Source organism: Mauremys reevesii, linkage group 2 (assembly GCF_016161935.1).
Source record: "Mauremys reevesii isolate NIE-2019 linkage group 2, ASM1616193v1, whole genome shotgun sequence".
Taxonomy (NCBI): Eukaryota; Metazoa; Chordata; order Testudines; family Geoemydidae; genus Mauremys; species Mauremys reevesii.
Genome location: NC_052624.1, coordinates 215,244,717 through 215,263,083, shown reverse-complemented (window position 1 = coordinate 215,263,083; position 18,367 = coordinate 215,244,717). Strand labels below are relative to the sequence as shown.

The 18,367-nt window shown below is 41.3% G+C and overlaps 1 protein-coding gene across 4 annotated transcripts in view; it reads right to left on the bottom strand.

Moving 5' to 3' along the window:
- The window catches only part of SPIDR (scaffold protein involved in DNA repair), a 312,390-nt gene that overhangs the window by 95,996 nt on the left and 198,027 nt on the right, over positions 1 to 18,367 (bottom strand). For all 4 annotated transcript variants that reach the window (XR_005595058.1, XM_039527363.1, XM_039527365.1 and 1 more), the window contains 2 exons: positions 7,829 to 8,039; positions 5,372 to 5,646 (listed from right to left, as the gene is read on the bottom strand). Coding sequence is in view for 3 of the 4 variants with exons in the window: in XM_039527363.1 (XP_039383297.1) it covers positions 5,372 to 5,646; positions 7,829 to 8,039 (486 nt within the window). In the remaining variant the exon portion in view is untranslated. The remainder of the gene's footprint in view (positions 1 to 5,371; positions 5,647 to 7,828; positions 8,040 to 18,367) is intronic.

The window sequence follows — 18,367 nt, the reverse complement described above, 5'->3', positions numbered from 1 at the left end:
GGTCTCTTTCTTCTCTATTTCAAATCCCCATTGGTCAGTCAGTTGCTGTGATCAGGGCAATGCTTTCCTTATAGAAGGGGCAAAGAAGGGTTGGTGAGAGTGAACAATCCTACTGTGAAGGACACTAAGGCCTGGTTTACACTTAAAAATTAAATCAACCCAACTATGTTGCTCAGGGCTGTGAAAAATTTCATGCCCTGGGCACCATAGTTAGGTCAACCTAATCCCCAGCATAGACATGGCTAGGTTGGTGGAAAAATTCTTCCGTCAATCTAGCTACCGCCTCTCAGAGAGGAGATTTAATTACACTGACAGAAAAACCCCATCTGTTGATGTAGGAAGCATCTGCATTACAGCATACAGTGGTGTAGATGCAACACTGCAACTGTAATACTTGTACTATAGACATAACTTTACTCAGAGAAAGAAAGAAAAGCAGAAGCGAGTTATTAGTCCTTGAACTGCAGTGGATATGTTTTCTCAAACTGCTTAGGGAACTATTAAAAGCCTTTCAAATAGCAATTAGACAACTTTACAAGAATATTAAAAGCACATATCTTTGCTCACAAGAAGCAGCTGAAAAGAGGAAATCAGGGAAAATGTTCTAGTTTATGAATTGCAGTGAAGAGCCTTCAGTTACCTATTTCCTGTTTACTTCCCACTTGAAAAATTGTACCCCAGAAATCCAATGCAATTAAAAATCCATCATACATTTTAGAACACACTGTTGAGAAATGTTTTGTTGAAAAAATGACTGGAATGCTGTAAACAGAATAAAGTCGGCCACAAAAGAAAACGTTTTGACAGATGCTAACATCTGTGAGCATGGATCTTTAAATGACTCTCCTTTCCATCTCAGACCTTTTTCACATTAAAAACATACTAATTTTAAAAAGGCCTTTTATACCTCAAGATGAGATTTTCCTTAAGTTAGACACTATGACTTACCTAAACACCACCAGCTGCTAGAAATGTTAACTGTAGCATTTGATCCATAATGCAACTGTGTTTGCACTAAAACAAATTGGAATGAGAATGTCCTAAGACCGCAAGAGGGAAGAAGGGAAAGAAGAAAGATGATCCTGATAGAGTTTACAAATCAGTTTCAGAGGACTGGCGCAGGTCACTAGATCCCTTCTACCTGGCATTACATAGGCATACACTGTGCAGAAACTCACAACAACCTGCTGGGAAACAAACAATCCCAGCAGACATGGCTGTAGTTTTTTTGCTGCCCTAGTCAAAATGGAAATATAGATTACCCCCATTCCCCTATTTATACATACAAACACTTGGCTTTCCCTAATTATTTGCTTCTCTGGGGTCCTGCTTGAACGGTGGAGTCAGCTCTGGCTGCTTCTCAAGGCCCTGACAAGAAAAGTGACTAGAAAATAAAAAAATAGAGAGAAAGAATAAAAGGACTATTCATTACTGAAAGGGAAAAAAGGGTTACATACCTTTTTTTAAAATGTATACATTCTGAGAATAGAATGTTATTGTAAGCTAGAATTTTAACACTCAGGTGGGAAGTAGGTCAGGACATATGCCAAAAGAAGTGAATGGAAAATTCCTATATTCACACACAGAGATTTTAAAATGTGGATACACAGCCATAACTAGCACTGTTCTCTTTTAAAAGTTACTAAGCTTTTCATCAATAGGCCACATCCTTTTTCCAACCCCAAATCTTTTGAGCTCTTGGATTGGTTAATTATCCAGTAACCTTTCAAACTTTGAGTATTGGTTACACTAACTACTACATATGATTCCTGTCCTTTAAGAATAAAATTGACCAACTACATTTTCCTGAACTCAAGTAGCCCACTCACAAGATCATACTGGCAAGAACAAAACGCAAATTATACACTGCTTGATACCACAAACACAAAATACAAGGCTGACTCAGCAAATCAGGCATCTCATCAGTAGAAGGCTCCTTAACACAAAGGGTGTCTTTCTTTCTTTCTTTTTTTCCCCTTTTTTTTGTATTTTCTTACCAATTAGGCTCTCTCCAAAAGAGTTGAAAAGAGTAATGTTAGATGGAAAAGTTTTTGGCTTACACCTGTGCTCCACACCTTCTTCTAGGGATGGGCTGAATCCATTCAGGCAAACCACCCCATAATTCTCCAGACAGATGCCTCTAAGCAAATGTAAAGCAATTTAATTGAGAATCAACTTTACATGATTTGTAAAAGCTACTCTCTCACCAAGAGGGGAGAACAGCAGCAATATGTATGCCAGACAATAATGGGAAAGAAAAAGAATCATGGCAAGGCACGTTTCTTCCTTTACCTGCTCGCTAAGCATGTATAGTACATCTTCAAGAGAAGTGCATTACTAGAGGGAATGGCAAATATAGTGTTTTTTAAGTGTCCTGGAAAATGCCCAGAACCCCAAATTTCATAGATTGATAGATGTTAGAGATGCAAAAGACCTATTAGGTCATCTAGTCCATTTGCCTACCAGTAAAGGATTGCACTTTACTGTAGGTACAAATTATATAAGTACCTATGCAGTAGCTATATAAAGGTAGGTATTACAGTTTTTAGTACTTCGTCCATTTACATTACACTAGCAACAGTTTTTGAAATTTTTCTTAAGTGAAAATTAAAAAATATTCCACAATTTGTAAATATTTTTGTAGAATTTAGGTGCCCAGAACTAAACACTATATTCCAGATGCAAATCCAGCACAACCAGGCAGACAACCAGGATTAACATCTCCTTGCTCCATATTTTATTTTCTGCTTCTTTTCATTTTACTGCCTTTTTTAAGAAAATGTTTCTCTATTGCAGTGACATTTAGATGCTATAACAATAAGAAAACTGTAAAACAGTCTGTCAGAAACAGCTTAAATCAATAAACTGTTGGGCTGCCCTGATACTTAGTTCAAACTTTTGTATACAAATTAAAGACTTCTGCTCACTCATATTCTCTCATAAGCTATACATCTTGTTTCCATGACAAACATTTTAGGTAAAGAATTGGCAGCTGGTTTAGGGGATGGTAACTTGTGACAGGAAATGAAGGAGCTCATTAGCTTTGTGAGGAAGTGATCCAACCAGGTCACTTTAAAGATGATGAGCATGAAAGTTTCTGATGTAGAAGGAAGTTTCTTATGGCTGATACAGGTCAGGATCACTTCTCAGCTGAAATGCTTGCAAAAATTCTAAGGCACTATCAATGGCTTAGTTTAACTACTGTACACGAGACAGCTTATCTAAAGCTGTAGGGAGTATTTAGAAACCCAGAACCCTATGTTCTCTGCTTGTATAACCATTTATCCAGTTCTGAACTGAGGGGTTTAATGTCCAAAGTCAAAAGGATCTATTTTTATTTCAAGTTTGATGTAAAAATACAATCTGAGATTTGTGTGTGGTTTCACCCCACTCCTGTGAAGGTTGTAGACCAAAGACTATCTGGAATTGTGTTCATGGATGCAATTTGGTAATAATTGGAGATATACCAATCTCCTAGAACTCAGGCCAATGCTCAAACCACTGAGCTATCCCTCCCCCCAAATTTGTTTGTTTGTTTGTTTGTTTGTTTAAACATTGAAACTGAAAAGGAGGGGACGGAGTTAGGATTTTAGACCATAATCGAGCTAAATTATGGAGTGATAATAGCCACTCCATAGTTAAAATTGCAAATGGTTTTCCATCAGAAGCCCAATTTCAGCCCCTTCTTTAAAATCTATGAAGAAAGAAACCTAGGCAGGTTGTTTTTTTGCCGATACAGAATTTTTCTATCATTTTTCTGTAATAGTGGACACAAAGTGCATTCATTTAACACAGTTTTTAAAGTGGCTTCAGTTAAACCTGTGAAACTTGAGCATATGGATGAGCCCTAAGAACACTGGAATACTCATGACCCTGTTGAGGTTTGTTGAGTGGCTGATGATCCAGTTTTAGTTCTGTGGGAAAAATAAGCCTCTTAAGGCTTGTGGAGAAAGATTAGGGATCGACTGGCCTCTGTAGAGCATCATAAGGCTTGCAGAGAAATGAGGTTGAGGAAAATTTCTATACGTTTTTGAGGCTAGTGGGGTGCTCACAAGCCTTCTATCACCTACAGGGATGTGATTGGAAGTATCCCCAGTGAAGGCCCTAAGGCTTGAAGGGTCCCTCATGAGCCTCCTTCGGCTCCCCAGGGGATCTGAGGCACTTATCCATGTACAGCGACACTCTTATGCAGCTCCAAAATTCTGCAAGGACTTCCTGAGGTCTTGAAAGGCATATACACTCAAAACTCTGATACATGCCTGCAACCTTAACTTAACCTTAATAAAGCTTTTTGTAGGAGAACAAAATGTAATATATTTGCTGTATAAAGTTTCAACTCAATATGATTTGAAAGTGCTAAGATATAAACCCCCCCAAAAGTGGGATTTAATAAAAATCATGGTGGTCATAATCACAGACACTCATTTTATTTCATTCCTTTCCAATTCTGCGTTGCACTTGTAGGGTCAAAACAATGAGAACGAAAAGTTGCAGCAGTAGTCAGTATTGTTGGCATCAAGAGGGAACTGCATCTGGCATGTCTTCTGCACTGGAAAGGTGAGATCCCATTGTGACTCTCCTACACTGCAGACACTAACAACATTCCATTTGCAGGAGGCAAAGGAAGAAACAGAAGAGACTGAAAATGCTGGTCTAAGCCTCTAGATGTTGCAGGCCTTGTGTACACTGGAGATTTTTGCACGGATCCTGATGTAACTGTGCAGTACAAATAATTGTTCACACTGGTGCCCTAAGGGTGAAATGCTGGTCCCACTGAAGTCAATGGAAGTTTTGCTACTGACTTCAGTAGGGCCAGACTTCACCAGAGGGTTGTACTGGTGCAGCTACATCAGTGTAAAATCCCCATTTTAGACAAACCCTCAGTTTCTCCACCTCTAAATTAAAGCTAATTTTTCTTTCCTGTTTCATAAGGGTGTTATAAGAGGATCAATTAATTATTTGTCGAGTGCCTTAAAGACTGAAATAGTTAGGTAACTATTAGGTAACCGAATGAGTAGCTGTACAGTGCAACTCATGTAATAATATAAGACAGGAACATAATCATCACCTATTTTAAATTATCATCCAGTCACTCATTTTTCAACTTTCTGCCAGTAGTTCTTGGTGCAGCAAAGGAATATTAGGCAAGAGGTAAGGTCGTCCCCTCCCTCAGGTAACATCAGTGGTGCTCTGCACCTGTGCCTATTAAGGAGGTGTAATATTATTACAACTAGAACACTAGGCCTTGCTTAATATATTTAGCCAGTGTTAGCTAAGGGCATCACAATGCCAGACCCAACTTCCCCTCTTTCTTTTGTTTCCCTAATATTATAACCCCACCAGACCAGTTTGCAAGTGTTTTATTACTCACCTAACATTTGGCAGATCCAAATTTAAGATTGGCGTTGCATAACGAATTGGGTTATTTCCTTGAAGCTGACATCTGAAACCCTCTCTTGAAGGCAGATAATATGCCCTTTGGACAACCACTTGTACCTGCACTTCCTTCCACCCCACTGCTCCCTGGCTTTCCACCACTTCTAGGAGAGAGTCATTTGGGGCACTGAGTGCAAAGGGATGTAGTTTGGACTCAGGGTTGCTGTTAGTCTGTACAGTCTTTGGTGTAATCGTATTGGTACAAGCAACCTGGTAAAGACAAAGGCATAAACTAAATTACTTTATGGACTATGAAACCATGTAGTGACACAAAGTAAAATTCAACAAGATTCATTATTGAAAAGCACCACAAGATTATTTGCAAAGTATTTAGTATATATAAACTGTAATTTCCACACATGGCCAGCTTTAATCTAAGATTTTAAATAAATGCACAAGAAACCCTACAGTTCAGCACACAGTGGTCTCCTGTGTATAGCTATTGCCTTGGATTAAACAAATTCCGTTCATGTGAGACAAGGGTGACTGTAGGGGGAAGAAAGAATTGGCATTAGTATTTAATCACCATTTTATGTTTTACTTAATTCTTGGTAGTTCTAATTATTACTTGCTTTTAAATTGTAGCATTAGCCTTCAAAATTGACTGTACAACTTCTAAATTGAGGGAAAATATAAGGGTGCATAGTTTTATGAAGCAGTAATTCAGCTCTCAAATTGATGAACTACGAAGTCAAGGGAACCAGATTACTGATGAGGAAAACAGGAACCCTAATTTATTTCCCTATCTATTTCCATTCTTTCATTACACCTGAAAAAAGTAAGTTTATTTTGGAATAAAAACCATGCTGTCTGCTGCTTCATCCCATATCACATTCATCCCATTTTAAACACCTGCATTTTCTTATAGTAAGATTGTTGCTTCCCTCAATCTCCCCTCTGCCATCCTTAATCTAAACCCCATTTTCAGAAAAACACTACATAAAATTAATCCCTACTAGCTGTCACTCACTAGCATGAATGGATTTGTCCTGATACCATTCAAATTAATGCCAAACTCCCTTTGACGTCAGTAGGACCAGGATGGTCTCCAAGAACACAGTGCAATTCAAAGGGCGCTTGTTACCAGAAATGGCTCACAGCCACTTAGGCTATGTCTACACTGGCAACTGAACGACAAAACTTTTGTCTTTCAGAGGTGTTAAAAAAACGCCGCTCATTGGGGGTGGAAGTATTTTGTCAACAGGAGAGCCGACAAACAGCGGCTACACGGTGTGCCTTTTAGCCACACGGCTGTAGTAATACAGCCCTGTCACTAAAAGCTGCATAGTGTAGACTTGGCTGAGTCCTTGCTGATTCTGAATTTTTACACTGATGTAGCTAAATCAAAGTACTTGCAACCAATACAAACTCCACTGTAGATAAACTGCATCAGTGTATAAAGATATTTGCAGCTCTGCAGAAAAGCTATGCTGATACATGTAAACAAGGTTGAAACAGTGAGCTTTTTAGTTGACATATCAAAGAAAGTGTTTTTGTTTTTTTATAAGTTTGTTTGTTGGGTTTGGTTTTGCAAAACCAAAACCAAGGATGGTTTGGATACAGGCCCCATTTTTTCTGAACCCACCAAAATGTAGGAGTGTGAGTAAATTATTCTGGTTTTGGCACATCTATAGTGGAAATAGGTTAAAAATGTGAAGTCAGCTTAGGCTTTGATTTGATATATCTAACCTTTTCATTCCCAGGCCTAAAAAGAGGGATCAGATATGATGGGAATGGTGAAAGCTTTGCAAGGGAGTCACCTGAAACTCTGGCCAAGATTTTCAAAAGTGACAAGTTATTTTTGGTGCCTCCATTTTTGGTTGTCCAACAAAATACCTTAAAGGGGTCTGATTTTCAGAAACTGCTAGACATTCACTCTCTATCAGCCAGGCCTTTTTAAATTGTCCAAAGTTGAGGTACCCACAACCACTAGTCATTTTTAAAATCTTGACCTTATTTCTATTAAAGGCAATCATTGGTGTTTTAAAGAAAGGACACAAGAGGAACGGGAAGAAGGCTCAAAGATGGGAGTATAGAAAGGAAACATCCAAGTTTATTAAGAAAATAGTAATTATTTAAAATGAGACTGGGTACTGAGCTACAAAGAATAAATGTGAATCAATGAAAACCGAAGCTGTCATAATGTCACCAATATTATTCAGCGCAGTAGTGAGCCACAACAAAATAATCTCACAGCAGTTCAGCATTTGGCTGGCCAAAAGTCTCTACTTGTAAAATATTATTAAAACAAACAGCACGCCATATCATTCAGTTTTGGCCAAATAGGAGGGCAAGAGAGCACATCAGTATTTCAATATTTATGTTATGATTTCCAAGCATCTGGTCACCAAATTATTAAAAAGTGCTAAACTTCAAACAAAATGAACCTTACCTGATTAACTGCAGATTCCTGGGGCAGACTGTCTCTGAGGTAATTTAATCTGAATATTTGTGCCAAAGATATAACGTTCCTTCTAATATGCAACTTCTCTGGACAACGTGTCCTATCTTTCACTTCTGCACGATGTTTGAGAAGAACCTTCTGACTAAAATATGTATTCATGATAACAGGGACATTTTCATTATGGAGAAGGAGCTTTTGCCTGGAAAAAAGGAGTAAGAATCAAATATTAAATTATTTTTTAAAAATTATGTCACCAATACCCTATTTTAAAAACTTCTTCCATGTGTCTTTCTTCCTCTGTGTGTGTGTCTGTCTCTCTTGTGCTTTTACTGAGATATACTGCATAGTATCTTGACTCAAATTTATTTTCTTCCTGCTTGATGTTATTGATCTTGTAAACCTTCCTTCCCAACCCTACCCCTGATCACTAGTATTTTGGCTCCTCTTGCTTTAGTAGATCTCCAAACAGTTTCACATATAACAATTTTTCTGCTCGTTAATTGAGGTAACAGCTGGGAAAAAAAATCTATAACCTCAGAGTAATTCAATACCAAACATGTTCTGATGTTGATATTTGCTCCTACATGCACATATCATAGTCTTATGTTTGGAGACGGGTATATTTGTACTCAAAGAATGCAAGTCTGTTGAAGCCAGTTAACAAAAACAACCACTAATCTAATTTTCTAGTGCTTGTCAAAAAAAAAATGAAATCAATTTAGTGCGTTTATTGAAAGCTATGGTTTTTCCCCAGTTAGATTAGTATCACTTGGGAGTAAAACAAGGCCTCCTTCTTGGCAGCAAAGATGCAGCTGACCCGGGTTCAGAAGCAACCTCAGGACTCTAGTTCCCCAGGCTACTGCAGAACCATTGTATTTTGTTTGCTTCATGTCCTTGTCTTCACATCTGGGATTAAGTACTACAGCATTATGGCAAAAATAAAACAAGGTGAATAATTCCTCAAAAATATTTGTTTCATATTATCATAGATACTGTTTCATTCCACCTCCCCAGACTTCTTAATTTGTTCTTTCTATTCATTACCCAGGATGAGAAACTCTACAGCTCACTCATACAGTGGCCATAATAAATTAGACGGTGATGGGATCATCATTCTACATTCACTCTTTGATATAACAGGGCATGCTTTCTTTTTAAGCAATGCCAGCAGCTTGGGTACATGGAATCTACAGGGTGCATATTGATGAGTTTGACTCAATTTCCTTTGCAGATGGAATGGGAAAATATGGCAATTCAGCTTGTCTCCAGGGGTCACTTGCATTCAGTATTAAGAAAACAATTCAGAAATAAATAGAAATCTACATTGGCATGCAATAAAACAAACATTATAATAAAATAGTGCACTATCAAATAAAATAGTAACTATTATTATTAATAAGGTTTCTATTTATGCATCCTCCTCTTTATGACTAGGGGTGGAAAGTTAAAATTTATCAGGGAAACAGTCCTCAGATAGAACAAAGGGGAAAAGAGCAGTCTTGTGGTTAAGGTCTAGAATTCAGGAAATCTAGATTCAATTCCCAGCTCTGCACGACCCTCAGTAAGTCGTGCAAGTACTCTGTGAAAAGGGGACACTACCTAATCGACAGGGGTGTTTGTGAAGATAAATCCACAAATGTTTAGAAAGAGCACAGATACTTATGTATGCCCTCCCACCCACAGTAAGATAAATGTGCTTTGGAGTGTTCCAAAATTGGTTTTGATTTGCCCAGGTTGAGTGTCTTTGGTACTACTACTTAATGCATATACATTGCAAATGATCTGCTTTTTCAGCGCTTTTTAAATGAGCAGTTGGAGAGAAGATAGTCTGTGGTGTGCGTGTTCACTGAATTAGAGATGTCTTTATAAAATATTCCAAGATGTGTGCAGTAGGAACTTGCCTCATTCAGATGTCCTATCTTTAATAATCCAAAATGCTGAAAAGCTGATATGCCCAGCACATGAAGATTTTAATAATTTGAAGTACAAGTTCAATGAGGCAGAATTTCACAGGAACTCTTGTCTCATGGAGTAAGGTGCACACTGAATAAGATGTGTGTGGGGGGGGCGGGGTGATCAGAAGCCTTTACCAAATTCATTATGCATCTCACATGGGACAGGGCATTGCCTCATTCACTGTTCAATTGTACAAAAATGACTTTCATGGATGCATCTGGTACAACCAATGTAGTTTGTTGTAATTAGGATGAACAGATAGATACCTGGCTGTAGGAAAACACGGATACTGTGAAAAATACATGATCACATAATTAAAGAATAGTTTATAAAGCACTCACAGAAAGGGGTGAAGTTACAGTATCACATTCAACTCTCTCTTTGGCATGCCCTGATTCTGGCATACTTAGTTGCACAATTTTACAGAGGCTTCTTAAATGGAGTTGCTTTACACACACACACACACACACACACACACTTTTAAAAAACATGCCTTATTTTGTCAGTCATTTTTACTTCTCCTGAGTTATTTACACTGCTCTGCTGATCTATGAACAGAATACAATACTTATGATTCAAAGGGCACAATCATTAAAATGTGCTTTAACCTTTTAAAAATAGCTCCACTTTGGGTTAATATTTCTTATGCCTGGTAAATCTGAAGAAAAATAATAGATTATAGATTACATTTCCAAACCACTGTACAAACATTAATATATCTTTGCAACAAGACGTCTGCTAACTGAATCACATTATTACTCCCATTTTACAGCTGAAACACCAAGAGGTGAGATGATTTGCAGAAATCTCACAAAGGAAAAAAAATCTACTCTAGGATAAAAAGGTGTGTATTTAAAATGTAATAGTTAACATGCGATGGATTTTAAAACATGACAGCTGTCATTAAAAAAAAAAAACACCTTTTGTCTTACTAGTATAGACAAGCCCATAAAGAGGCTGAGCCAGAACGAAAATTAGAACTCAATAATCCCAAACTCATAGCCTCTTGCTTAGTTCTCAAACCTACTTTGTCCCACTTGAAAGTCCAGTTAGCTATCATTTTTACTTTTGTTTTGTTTTTTAGTATCCAGTTATGGTTATTGTGTAAAGAAAAAAATTAGCCATACTGAACATACTCATAAAGGCATTAAACTTGGCATGAGCAGGACAAACAAAATATTGCACATGCATAAGAAGGCCAAGTTACATTAGGTGTAAGATTTCTTGATTTTTGTACGTGTAAAAACTCAACCATACAATTTTGACATAGCAGTAACATTTACTTTATTCAATAATTTCCCTATTTTGTTTTACTCCCGAGGGCATTCTGCACCAAATAATTATAAAATCTGTGCACAATATTTAAAAACTCTGCAAGTTTTATTTGTCAATAAATAAATGTAGAGGTTCCAGCATGGCAGTGGGGAGCATAGGCCACTGGCTTCACCCTGCAGCCTTCCCAGTCTGGGGACACAGACTCAGTGGAAAGGCTGCACTTAACCCTGACACAGCATGAGGCCTGGGCCTGTCCCAGAAACACCCTGGGGGCCCTGTCCCTCTGCGACAGGCACACCAGGTGTGGGGCAGACAGGCTCAAACAGGCAGGATCCAAGAGTGGAGGGGCTCAGTGTGAGGGGATCCAGGTGTGGGGTGAGAGGATTCCGTGTGGAACAATCTGGGTGCAGACAGCTCAGTTTGGGGTCTAGGTGTGGGAGGATCTGGACACACAGAGGCTCGTTGGGGGGTTTCCAGGTGCAGGGGCAATGGGACACTGCAGGGACTTCCAGGTGAAGGTGGTTGAGGCTCAGTGGAGGGGTCTGAGTGTGGGGGTCTCAACAGGGAGGCCTAGGTGCTGGGGGAATGGTGCTTGGTGGGGCAGGAGTCTGGGTGTAGCTAGCTGGCGGTCAGTGGCATAGGGGTCTGGATGTGGAGGCTCAGGGTGGTGCAGCGGGTGGGGCTTGTCAGGGTGTGGGTTTGAGTACAGGGAGCTCAGTGGGGGGGGAGGGGCTATGGGGACAGGGATTGGGGTCCGGAGGCAGGGGATCTGGGTGCAGGGGGCTCCTGATGCAGGGGTTGAGATTCATTGAAGTGGGATTTGGGTATGGAGGGCTGAGGGTTCTGGGTGTAAGGGGTGAGGCTTGGCAGGGGGTGTCTGGGTATGGGAAGTCCAGATGCACTGGGGCTCCCCGTACAGTGATCCCTCCCCCCGCAGCTGAGGAACAATGGGGGCAGGCAGCAGGGGAGGATGCTGAGCTTCTGTAGCAGGGGGAGGTTTCTGGGGGTGGGTTTGACACAGCCCCAGGGACTCCTTGCAGGGGAAGAGGAAGTCCCGTCCTCTCCTGCCTCCAGCCCAGCCGGGACTAGCAGCTGATCCCAGCTCACGGTAGGAGCCACTGGCTGGGGTGTCCCCAGCCCTTTAGTGATTTACCTCTCTGCCAGCTGCTCTGGGTGTCTGAAATGATATACCTGCGCAGCTAAGGAGCGGTGCGTGACTGCTCTTGCAGCTTCCCTGTCAGAAAGTCATTTTTCTGTGGGGAAGCAAAGAAATCTGCGGGGGACATGAAATCTGCACATGCGCCATGGCGCATAATTCCCCCAGGAGTATTTGTTTATAACTAGTAAAATAATGTAGCACCCTTTGCAAAAAGACTGATTTTTTTAAAAAGGTATATATTTTAAATCCTCTTTCATCTTAAAATTAGTTATAAATAGGATGCATTTTAAAAAAATCTGAATGTGAGCACTCAGAAGTGCCACTTTGACAACATTAGAAACCGAATTCCTCTATTTATCAATAGAAAGTTACAGCACAGAAAGCAACTACAAGGTTCATCAGAATGCCCTGCTACCATGCCTGAACTCTGACCTGGAAGGACATCTAGCAGGCAAGTAGCTGAGTCTCTACAGACATTCAGTCCTTAAACTCTTGACTGAGATAGCTAGCAAGGGTGACAATCAATGAGATTATGATGGTAACTCATTTTAGGTACTCATGGCCACCAAATACCGGTAGTTGTCTTCTGATAATAACTTTTGGTATTACTGATCTGGTCTGTGTTCAAATTGGTGACCTACATATGAATGTCTATTTTCCAGCACAAATTTGATGAGCTATCTACAGGGGCGGCTCCAGGCATCAGCACGCCAAGCACGTGCCTGGGGCGGCAAGCCACAGGGGGCACTCTGCCGGTCACCACGAGGGCGGCAGGCAGGTTGTCTTTGGCGGCATGCCTGCAGAGGGTCCGCTGGTCCTGCGGCTTCGGGGGACCACCCGCAGGCATGCCGCCAAATCCGCGGGACCGGGGACCTCCCACAGGCAAGCCGCCGAAGGCAGCCTGCCTGCTATACTTGAGGTGGCAAAATACCTAGAGCCGTCCCTGGCTATCTAGCTCCCAGATTTTATACACACAGGTGGTTATTGCACCATGCATCCTAATAGATACAGTTTCAAATATATTGTATATTACATATATTTGAAAATGAACAAGCTAATGATGCATAGTAATCTTATCCCCACTTCAGTTTAATAAGACAACTGTGATCTGATTAGATTTATAGATCTATGGGGATAAAAATGCATTACTTATTTACTTTCTGAAAGAAAAAAAATCCACAATTTGTCAAGAACCTCAAAACAATTCATTCCATAGCTATACTTGAGCACACCCTAGAAGAGGATTTTAGAATCTACTTTCCTGACACTGCTGTGTTCAAAACACAAGTAAACAGGAAACATTTTAAACCCAGGTATTTGTTACGTCACCAATGTCAGAAGAACACTTGCTTGATCTAGCCATCTCATTCTCTAAAAACACTGACGTGGGTAGCAAACCATCTCAGGAAGGCTGAGGTTTAGGGTTTTGTTTTTATTTTCCTACAGCACAGAAATCTGATCAGCTTTAAATTAAGGTTGATAGGCTTCACTGACACATATTACTTGAATGGTGTTGTTTTGCTACATCTATGCCTTCCGTCCTCTGATTACTTTCATTACCACTAACAGTTCATTCATCTTTCATAAAAGCATTAGATAAGTGATGTCACAAATTAAGGGTATGCCTGCATTTCCATAAGAAAATCTATTTTCAGGTATAAAAGTAGTTCATTCCCTACCTATAACATTTACTTACTGAATATACACATCTTAATGGATTTTTTTTTTTTTTGGATATGTATACCTGCATGGAGGCCTAGTGGTTACTCCCACACTCTATATTGAACCAGCAGTCATCTTTCATATGCGGTTGGGTGCACAGTTAGGCACCTCCCTCTGGAACAGTGGTTCTCAAACTAGGGCCGCCGCTTGTTCAGAGAAAGCTCTGGCAGGCGGAGCAGGTTTGTTTACCTGCCGTGTCCGCAGGTTCGGCCGACTGTGGCTCCCCTTGCCCCTCCAGGCCAATGGGGGCTGCAGGAAGCGGCGCAGGCCGAGAACCCCTGCTCTAGAAGAGACAAGCATGTTCCCAGAGGCACTGATGTGAAATTTTTCTTGACCAATTAAAAACTGAGGTTTTTGTGACCTAAGATGGGCATGTGCCCACTTCTGTTTTCAGGTATCAGGACATACCTAGAATAAAATCTCTTTTCAGGAAGAGATGCTGCAACCAGAATTATTAAACTCAAGTAAATTCTCAAAGCTGGCAAGTTGGATCAATATCTCTGGGCTTTACATCCCCATTGTATAACGCTGAGAGCCCTCCCTTAGTAACAGAAGCAATCAGTGAAAAACACCCCTCATCTCCTTTTGATGGGAAGGTGCTCTGAGGTGATATAGGCAAACTAACTATTTGCTTTAAAACCTTTTAAAAATCTGAAGAATTTTGCTTCATGTGTGAACAGGGCTTGGAATCCTTCTGCTTCAGCTGATAGGGAGGCTAAACAATCCAACTTTAAGTGCAGTGGGCACCTAAGAATCCAGACCTAGAAGCTTGCCTTTGATAATATTTACCATGAGGTTTTGGGGATATGTCTGCATTTCCTAGTAGTCTCTGGAGCAGCTCCATTCCTTTCTTTCTGACACAGCCCATTGGATACTGAGTGATCTCTGTACTGAGGGCTCTTCTCATGAGGCTCTCCTAGAGTGCTATCCTCTGCAGTCCCGATTTTTACACATGCTTACTCATGCTCAGATGAACCTTACTTTACATGAAGGTCTACTGAGTCTTCATTCAGAGTAAAGATGGCAGAATCAGACCCACAGACAGCAACCCAGCAAACTTTCCTCCCAAACTTAAAAAAAAACGTGAAGGATTATTATTAAGAGGAAAGAAAACTCATTTTTAAGATTTCCAACAATCTTAACAGATGTATTGTAATATGAAGCATTTCCTAGATTGCGACAGACTCTCTTCCAATTTTCTTCTCTCTTTTTAAATTAGGAAAAAATCAATGCTTTAACATTTTGTTAGGTTTAAACTGTTACTTTCATATTGTGAGAAAAAATACTGCCCCAAACAATCACTTATATAAAAACTGAATGTATAGAAAAGAGAGCTCATGTACCCTAAAAAAATGTCTGTAGTGAACTTTATGCTTCTTCTTTACTCAGCAAAGTGTATTTAAAACATGTGCTGTCAGTATTCTACTTACCCACTGAGTGCCTGTAAAATTTAAATTAATGTAGATCAGCTTGAGCAAAAAACATTCTAAGGTACTTCGTAATGATCTGGAGCAGAGGCTTTGAACTTTTATAGTATGGATCACCATTAGAGTGATGTATCTTGCGGATCACCTTTTTCCTCATTTGTAGTCCCACAGACCACCTGTGCTAACATCCTTCTGAGAACTGCAGTAACTGCTTACATGGACAATATTAATTGTGTCATTTTTATCTGTTCCATCAGCAACTCCAGCCCCCAAGGGTATCTCCTGTTTCCTCTTCCCTGTATGTAGGAGTGGCTGCTACTAAAGATAGATGCAGGAGACCTGCCAGCTCTTTGCAGACCACCAGCAAATGCTCTATTGCTTTGAAAATCACTTATAGGATGGCCCTGAAGGACAGAACAAGCAAGTGGCTAAAATTTCAACCCAGACCAGGGGTTTGAATCCTGCTCTCAGAAATTGAGAAGGCTCATATTGTGGCATGTCTTGTATAACCCACTTCTGTGCTTGCATTGTATGTAGCCTCACACTCAGTCAGAGACAGATTTAGAATCTATGGCTGCACTTAACTAACAAACCACAAACATCCCCAGAGTCATACTGACATTAAACCATGATGCTTCGTTGGTTCATGAACTTAAGATGACATTTTGTCAGATTTGTTTTATAAAATACATTTTCATCACACGTTGTACAAGGGCCTAAAGAATTTTGGACAAGTGCATTGTATCGATTGAAAGAATAAGTTAATGAATATGTTTTAGTAAACAGAAGTTGAAGTTATTAAACAAAAACAAACAAGACATGTTAATTTCAAGTCCATTCAAAACTTTTTGAAGGAGAAAGAAAATTCAGTATGGTATTTGTCAAATGAAATTGTATTTATTTACAGAGGGTACAAGTCTGACAGGCAGTTATGTGGGAACCCAGGAGCAAGAGGGGAAGTGCAAGTAGCCTTCCCCCTTATATGCCTCATAAAAAGGTCCATAACTATACCTAGTGAGGCACAGTCACTGCTGCCTGTATGTGGCCCCAGGGATACACTTTGCTTCTTATACTGGGCTGTGTGCGGTTTGCACAGTGTAGCTCATGGTGATTTACATCAAGCCCGAACAATGTCTGGGCACATCTAGAGAAACTGAACACAAACAAACAAACAACTGACCCAAAAACAGATTAATCCCTACCAGTATCCCACCAATTATAGTAAATTCCCTCCCAATTCCTAGCCCAAATCAACTAGCCAGCTGGAACCGATTCATTCATCTTGCACTATTAGGGTTGCCAACTTTCTTATTACAGAAAACCAAACATCCTTGTCCCACCCCTGCCCCTTCCTGAGGCCCCACCCCCACTAACTCCATCTCGCCACTTCATCACTGTCCCCCACCCTCACTCACTCGCTCATTTTCACCGGGTAGGGGAGGGAGGAGGGCTCTGGCTGGGGGTGCGGGCTCTGGGGTGGGGTGGGGCCGGGGATGAGGGGCTTGGGGTGCAGGAGGGGACTCTGGCCTGCGGGATGGGACTGGGGGATTCAGAGTGTGAGAGGGAGAACTGGGCTGGGGCAGAGGGTTGGGGTGTGGAAGGGAGTATGAACTCTGGGCTGGGGGTGCAGGCTCCAGGGTTGGGCCAGAAATGAGGGCTTCAGGAAGCAGGAGGGAGCTCCAGGCTGGGGCAGGGGATTAGGCTGCAGGTGGGTATAAGGGCTCCAGCTAGGGGTGAGAGCTATGGGGTGAGGTTGAGGATCAGGGGTTTGGGGTGTAGGACCAGGCTCTGGGATGGGTCTGAGGGGTTCACAGTGCAGGAGGGGGCTCACAGTGCAGGAGGGGGCTCAGAATTGGGGTAGGGGGTTGGGATATGGGAGGGGGTTCTGAGCTGGGGCAGGGGGTTGGGGTGCAGGACGGGGTGAGGGCTCTGGCTGGGGGTGCAGACTCTGGGGTGTGGTTAAGGATGATGGGTTTGGGGGCAGGAGGGGGTACCGGGCTGGGGCTGAAGGGTTCGGAGTGCGGGAAGGGGCTCAGGGCTTGGGCAGGGGTTAGGGTGCGGGCTCCAGGCAGCGTTGACCTCAGGCAGCTCCCAGAAGTGGCCAGCATGTCCCTACGCTTCCTAGGTGCAGGGGCAGCCAGGGGACTCCATACTCGCAGCTCCCACTGGCTGCAATTCCCACCCAATGGGAGCACAGAGCCAGTGCTCGGGGCGGTGCATGCACCACAGGCAGGTGCAGTGTGCAGAGCCCCCCAGCTACCCCTGTGCCTAGGAACCAGAGGGTCATGTCTGCTACTTCCATGCGGAGCCACACAGGAAGCCTGCCAGGCCTTCACCAAACAGACTTTTAACAGCCTGGTCAGTGGTGCTAACCAGAGTTAACAGAGTCTATTTTCAACCAGACACCTGGCAACCCTATGTACTATTCAAAGTTGCCATATTTCCTAACAAAAGGCTCAGTACTACCAATATGTACATGAGTAACTTTATTCATGTGAGTAATCTCACCGCACTCATGTCAGCCTCCTATTTGGACTTCTCACTCGAGTAAAGTACTTTGCCATATAAGTGTTTGCAAGATCATTTCCAAAAATCATTGGGAAAAACGATTTTCAAACATCTGAGACAGGAATACAAGCAACTATAAAAATATCTTGCTATTATTCTTTTTAACACTAAAATTATCCAACTCTCACAAAGTGAGAGATTACTCAGGAGCACAACTCTTATGCTCTCTCTATATTTTCCACCACTTGTGCTGTAAAGGATTTATTTAAAAGGAATAAAATACCAATTTAGACTAATGCCCAAAATAATTTACACTCAACTTGCAATTCTGTATATAACCAGCCTCCAAAGAAGTCAAACTGAAGTATTTCTGGTTAGTTGGCTCAGCACAGCATATGCAGATCAAAGGCTCTCTCTGATAATATTCCACCTATTTTCACATCCTCTGTACCAATTTACTATAGGTGCTGAACTTGCATT